The sequence below is a fragment of the Protopterus annectens genome, chromosome 8.part0 (genome assembly GCF_019279795.1).
Source record: "Protopterus annectens isolate FY-2018-M chromosome 8.part0, PAN1.0, whole genome shotgun sequence".
NCBI classification, from domain to species: Eukaryota; Metazoa; Chordata; order Ceratodontiformes; family Protopteridae; genus Protopterus; species Protopterus annectens.
In genome coordinates this window covers 66,928,742-66,936,139 of record NC_056741.1, presented here as the reverse complement: position 1 = coordinate 66,936,139, position 7,398 = coordinate 66,928,742, and the positions used below count along the sequence as shown (strand labels likewise).

General features: G+C 39.9%; 1 protein-coding gene across 2 annotated transcripts in view; it reads right to left on the bottom strand.

Annotated features, from left to right (window-relative positions):
• Window positions 1-262: 262 nt before the first annotated feature.
• LOC122808650 (protein mono-ADP-ribosyltransferase TIPARP-like) overlaps window positions 263-7,398 on the bottom strand; it is a 519,303-nt gene continuing 512,167 nt past the window's right edge. For both annotated transcript variants that reach the window (XM_044079621.1, XM_044079622.1), the window contains exon 6: window positions 263-6,701. In XM_044079621.1, the coding sequence (XP_043935556.1) occupies window positions 6,248-6,701 (454 nt within the window). In that variant the 3' untranslated portion in view covers window positions 263-6,247. The remainder of the gene's footprint in view (window positions 6,702-7,398) is intronic.

Below are 7,398 nucleotides of genomic sequence, written 5' to 3'. Positions count from 1 at the left end.
AGTGCTAACATGGGTCAAAAAGGGGGTAAGACTTTGCAGTTTGGAACATCGGCGTTCAGCATTTTCAGCAGTTGCAAGACGGTGTTCGTATTTGCAGTGCCGAGCAATGTGTACTCGACATTATGATGGTAAACACTATGCAGGTATATATTTTATTTATTTATTTATTTAATTCTGTTGACTGGGTAATGGACTGATCCTATAGGACCCACCAGTTTCAGCCACAGCCTAGAATGCAGACCACAGAATAAGACAGCACAAAGACTACTTGTTGCTTTATTGTAAATTTAAGAATAGTTTTGGTTACTTGTGACATTGCTGCAACATTCTCACATTACATATTGCTTTGTAGTAAATTTATCAATAGCTTTAATTACTAAATTTATGCAACACTCTCAACACGTGTGGCATAGTAGATTTAACAATAGCTTTGCTTACTTGTACACTGCTGAAACAGTCTCAATACATGCTGCTTTGTAGTAGATTTAACAATAGTTTTGTTTATTACATTGCTGAAACACTCAACACATTACATACTGCTTTCTAGTAAATTTAACAATTGTTTTGCTTACTTGTTACACTGCTGAAACAACACATTACATGTCGTTTTGTAGTAAATGTAACTGTTTTTGCTGCTTACTTGTTACACTGCTGGAACACTCTCAATACATTACGTTGTTAGTAAATGTAACTGTTTTCCTACTTGTTACACTGCTGGAACACTTTCAACACCTTAACAGAGAATGAGACAGTGCAAGGTTCACAATGTAATACACTAAAAAATAAAGATCATTGCATGTTTTGTTGTATAAATACAATAAGCACAAGCAAATTATTTACAGGTAGATCTGAATACAGTTTTAAGTTTTTGTCAGTAAAAAGGAAAACAACTTGTACAAAGGATTCTCTACCATGTTTCAGTTAGTAACACTGTGATCATTATTTATAAAATACATTAGCAAGTCAGCTGAGAAAGATGGTTTTATACAATCTGAGTAACACGATGTAAAATTTCAGTTATTGCAAATTGTTTAAAGTAAGTATAGATTACCTCTTTGGTTAAATGAGCTACAAGTTTAATCTAAATTCTTGAACAGTAGGATAGTTATGCTGCTAGGGGGTGTAGCTTGTAGCTTTTGTCCTAAACTAGAGAATGTGTGAGAAGTATTGGGATCTTTGCAGGAATGTGACCATATCTGAGTGAGAGAGGCTTTTTTTAATAGCTTGGATGTAATGACAGGGGATACGATGTTGTAAGATTTGAAAATAAAGATAGGTAGCTTGCTTGCACTATTAAGAAACTAGCGTGGAATTTAAAGAGGCGAGGGAAGAATAAAATGACTCTGCTGATTTGAGGTTTTACACATTTTTTGGCAATGAGGAAAGCTGTATTCTAGTTGAGGTTAGACTAGGTAAGCCTCTTTTCTGGTGTGACATATCTGAAGACTTTGCAACGGTCACAGAAAATGTTACTTATCTTTAATTTTAGGATTTTAGTGTAGACTAACAGCGGAGTGTCTAGAATTCAACTCATGTCTCTGGATCTGGATACACATTCAGTTTCTTGGTTGCGGCAAGTATGATGAGGTATAGTTGGATAATGGTCTTCAATTCTGGTTAGTTTATAGGTTCATAGGTTCACAGGATTGTACTAGGCTATCAGCCCTAGCGCCTATACAAGCCTAGCCATAACAATTCCCTGGCTATTTCTTCCCACACTATTTACTTCCCTGGACCCCTGTCTCACTTTCCTAACAAGCCTACAGATTGGCCTGAGCAATCTCTCTCACAGTGGTATCACTGACCTAACAAGCCTACAGATAGGCCTGAGCAGTCTCTCTCACAGTGAATGCAAAAGCTGTTGTATGATACTGCTGTGTGAGACTGCTCAGACCTTTCAGTAGGTTTGCCAGGCAGTGACACCACTGTGAGAGAGACTGCTCATGCCTTTCAGTAGGCATGTTAGGTCAGTGATACCATTATGAGAGAGACTGCTCAGGCCTTTCAGTAGGTGTGTTAGGTCAGTGATACCACTGTGAGAGAGACTGCTCAGTCCTTTCAGTAGGTTTGTTAGGACAGTGATACCACTGTGAGAGACTGCTCAGACCTTTCAGTAGGTTTGTTAAGGCAGTGATACCACTGTGACAGAGACTGCTCAGGCCTTTCAGTAGGTTTGTTAGGGCAGTAATACCCCTGTGAGAGAGACTGCTCAGGGCTTTCAGTAGGTCTGTCAGGACAGTGATACCACTGTGAGAAAGACTGCTCAGGCCTATCTGTAGGCTTGTTAGGTCAGTGATACCACTGCGAGAAAGATTGCTCAGGCCTATCTGTAGGCTTGTTAGGACAGTGATACCACTGTGAGAGAGACTGCTCAGGCCTTTCAGTAGGTTTAGGTTCATAGGTTCATAGATTTGTACTAGGCTAACTGCCCTTGTGGGCCATTTTAAGTCTAGCCAGTTACCACATGTGAGAATCAAACCCTGCACCTTGTGTCTGCAAGGTGAACGCCTTAACCATTTTGCCAACCTCCCACCCCTGTTTGTTAGGACAGTGATACCACTGTGAGAGAGGCCTGTTAGGTCAGTGATACCACTGTGACAGACAGCAAAGGCCTGTCTGTAAGTCTGTTAGGACAGTGATACCACTGTGCCCTTCTGTAGGCCTGTTAGGTCAGTGATACCACTGTGACAGACAGCTCAGGCCTTTCTGTAGGTTTCTTACGTCAGTGATACGACTGTGACAGGCAGCTCAGGCCTGTCTTTAGGTTTGTTAGGACAGTGATACCACCGTGCCCTTCTGTAGGCTTGTTACGTCAGTGATACCACTGTGACAGACAGATCAGGCCTGTCTGTAGGTCTGTTAGGACAGTGATATCACTGTACCCTTCTGTAGGCTTGTTAGGTCAGTGATACCACTGTGACAGACAGCTCAGGTCTGTCTGTAGGTCTGTTAGGACAGTGATACTACTGTGCCCTTCTGTAGGCTTCTTAGGTCAGTGATACAACTGTGACAGACAGCTCAGGCCCATCTGTAGGTTTGTTAGGACAGTGATACTGCTGTGAGAGACTGCTCAGGCCTGTCTGTAAATTTGTTAGGACAATAAGAAGCACATTTGTGCATTATCAAGTTGTCGGTGCAAAAAATAATGTTTCAGTGGTAGAGATCAGTGAGTAGATGGCTTATGAATAGAGGAAAAAGCACAGAGCTGAGTGCTGAGCCTTTAAGGTACCCTTGATAAAATGGTTGTTGGGGAGAGAAGGTCCTGCTGGCATACACGCTAAATGTTCGCTCTGAAATCATTTGTTAGTGAATGTTCCAAAGGTGGAGGAAACACAGGAATTTACTAGAAATGTTGGATTAACATAACATGTATGAAAGAAGGTCATCAATAAAGACTAGAGAAACATCTGTTTCTCTGTCACAAAGCCATGCTGGTGCAGGGACAGAATATTATTCGCATACACATAATGGGCACTTCTTTATCAAGCAGTTTAATGATGTGCGGCAGGAGTGAAACTGGCCTGCACTTTGAGGTGGGGCAGCAGTGAAATGGGTTTGTAGTTGCAGGTGGGGCAGTAGTGAAATGGGCCTTTAGTTGGAGGTGGGGTAGCAGTGAAAAAGGCCTTTAGTTGGAGATGGAGCTGCAGTGAAATGGGCCTGTGGCTGGAGGTGGGGTAGTAGTAAAATGGGCCTGTAGTTGGAAGTGGGACAGCAGTAAAATGGGCCTGTAGTGGGAGTTGGGGCAGCAGTAAAATGGGCCTGTAGTTTTAGGTGGGGCAGCAGTGAAATGGGCCTGTAGTTAGAGGTGGAGCAGCAGTGAAATGGGCTTGGAGTTGGAGATGGGGCCCCAGTGAAATAGGCCTGTAGTTGGAGGTGGGGCAGTAGTGAAATGGGCTTGCAGTTAGAGGTAATCGCTGGTGCTGTGCATTAAGGGATTGGGATTATGGTATGTTACAAGAGGTTGAAGATGTAGCAAAATTGGTGTACAATGTGGTTGTTACATATTTAGACAAATCATGGACGGATATCATTACCACACGAACTGCTGTGTTTTGGTAACGATTCTAGGAGTTTATTTCCTGGATATACTCCTCGGTTAGGTGATGTATAAGGCTCATATTGTCTAGCAGGTAGTATGTTGGATGAAGTACTGGGCATGTGTGGAAGATTCCAGAATTCTGAACTGAAGACGTCTGGGCTAAATGAGACAGAATTACAAGAAGCTTTAGTTCGGCCTGTCAGTTTATTTCATATCTTCGCAGTGCGGAAGGTGTGATGTTCACTCCTTGAAATGTGTTCTGCTCCTAGTTCAGTAATAAAATCTGAACTTTAAAATACATACTACAAAATAATAAAATATATAAGAGCAGCTTATTAAGACTAACCTAGTAACCCAAACTTCATTAATTAAGAAACTAACTCACTAACAAAATGATTAACAAAAAGGTGGTAAATCAATTTGTTTGTTAATTGGTCATACTGTCAGTGAGTTTCTTAATTAATGCATTTTGTATTAGTAGCTTAATAGTAGCTTAGCCTTAATAAGCTGCTCTTATATTGCATATTTTAATTTGTCTCTAGATTTTAATTTTCAGTTCTAAGGTAGCACAGTCACAGTTTACACTACGGTGCTAAGGGGGAAGGCCAACTTGGATAAAGGAATGAGTTTAATGCTTTAATTACTCTTAGCAGAACCATCCTCTGTAACCAGTCCCTTGCTCTAAATACCCTGATTATATAAAAATGAATGAATATCTTTAATGCTTTTCATTACACTCAACTAGGATCGCTTGTTTGTTTGTTTCAATAAAGGATATTCCATTCTTAACTCAACTATGGACTACCTATTATTTTATTATTTTGTAGCGTGCATTTTAAAGTTCGATTTTTTTTTTAGTGAACTCGGTGCATAACATATTTCAGATAATGAACTTCACACCCTCCACACTGCAAAGTTTCTGCTTGGTTTGTTTTTGACCAAGTATAGCTTGCATACTGGGTTTTCTGGACTTGAAGGGATACCATGGATTTTTCTTTTTGCTTACTTCATATCTTAACTTATTTGCACAACAGGACGATATAGATTATGATGCAAATACATTGCCTTCTGTAGTCTAATGGCTTTTTTTTCTTGACTGTGATGGCTAATATACTAGATGTGGTCATCACTCCAAAGGATTTATTTCCAGAAAGCCCATGCACTGTCCCTTTGTTTAAGCATTTATCAGCAGTTCTGTAGTCATTCACATTTCCCCATTAGCCCTTCAGAAGGAAAGAAAAAATAATTTGAACACATTGCATTAGAACAGCAGCAGAAGACTTTGTGCCAGGAGTTTGGCAGAACTGAACCAAATCAATGCATAGAAGTACATTGCAGGTGGCATAGATGTTTTCTGATGCAGTACAGGACAGCTGTTAGTGTTTACTGACCAAGAAAAGGTTACTGCATTCCACTCAATGGGATTAGGAGCAAGACCTGTTAACTGATAGTTTTTTTGGTTTGGATATTGGGTTTGTTGCCCTGCTGATGAAGCCTGGCTCATAATACTGAGAATAATGAATGAGCCAAATGGTCACAGACATGGGAGCCATTGGAAAATGCTGTGGACTAAAAAATTAGTCTTTGAATATTAAGCTGTTATTTCTATTTGTGATAAGTCTTTAAGAAACTCGAAAAATCCAAGAAAAGAACAGCATGGAGTTATGGTTTAAGGATTTGTCTGCAGTAAGCTAGCCTGAGCCAAAACTGTCAGTTATCAATAAAGTGGTTACATTTTCTAACGGAGATGGAAGCACACACCTGCCACCAGTTCTGATACCAAGGTGATCCAGAGGGATAATTTGGTTGCTTGCAAAGTGGAGACAGATATTTTTGGGAGGTGGATTTCAGTCATGCAAATATTTTTGGGAGGTGGGTTTCAGTCATGTTTCACAAATGAGTGTTATGCAAATGTCTTGTGGTATCCTGGTATGAACATTGTACCATCTAATGCCAGGTACATAGGAGTCTCTTAAGAACTTTGCAGCTTGCAGTGTGTACATAACAGGATAAGAGGAATGGAGAGGTTCAGGAGTGATTGTGGCATCAACAGATACTTATATAAACAAGAAGAAAGTAGAACAGAAGTAATAAAAATATAATAATTTACTTTTTTTCCAATATCACTCTAGTAGTTGAAAATACGATGCACTTTTATGCCTGCTGCACTTATATTTTTCTTGGTTTCTGCTCTGCGTCACTCAATTTCTAACTGTCCAGTTGCACCTGATTTGTTAAGTTTCTGTACTTAATTAGAAAGTGTGGGTAGCACTGACAGCTGTCAAAGATAACAAAGATTGTGGGGTTTATGACATTGTCTACACAAGAGTCATAGAGGCTACTGTCAGGGCAAGATGACTGCAGAGGTGGTGGGCGACGGTATGATGAGAAGCCTCGGGCATACTTTCCCACCAGAACCTTTGCCAGGAACATGTAACGACAGCCATTGTTCGATGGTATTGCATAGGTATTGGAGTACTGTGCATTTTGAGCAAAATATGTTCCATCTCCGTAGTGTGTGCCATTCTTTCCTGACACACGGGGGTCAAAGTTCAGTTTATATATGGCTGTCACAGAGTTTTCAGTGGTTCCGTGGAACAAGTGTTTCTCAAGCTGGGATGTTTCCTCACCTTTCAAGTTCCGAGCCATGAATTTCTTTTGGCTATAAGAAAAATAAGTGTTTATTGCAATATCAAGCTCATTTTAAATTATTAACTGATTTTTCTAAGACTAAACACTTCATAAAATATTGTATACACAAAGTAAAATGTCAGAAAACAACAGCAGAACATCCAATAACATGATTATTTAATCAATCTCTTTAAAATGCAGCTATGTCCTAGATCTGAGGATTAGCATGCATTTTGAATCACATTTTGAGGTGAACTGATGACAAGGAACTGACAAGAACCACATACACTGCAAAACATATTTAATGATGTTAATTTTTGGTCTGCACATGATGAAACCAACATGGGCCTGTTAGAGTTCAGTCACAGTTGATTTACTCATGAGACACAACCAACTCGGCTTGGAGGTATACCTAAAATCAGGCGAGGCACACTCTAGGGTTCATTACTGAACTCTGTGCTTCTTTCTCTATGACAGTAACTTAACCTAAAACGTATTCAGTGGTATGGAAATGATTTTATCTAACTGATGCCAGACGCCAGCATTAACTATTTAAGCTCTTCACAGACTACCTCAAATCAAGCGGCAAGATGCCTGATGCAGACATACAGGTGGTTAAAGTATTTCTGTTCAGTTATCAGACCATTTGTAAACCTGCCTGTACACTAACCGAAGTTTACCAGGTTTACTTCATTAACATTTGAAAAATACAACTGCTGATAGGTCTG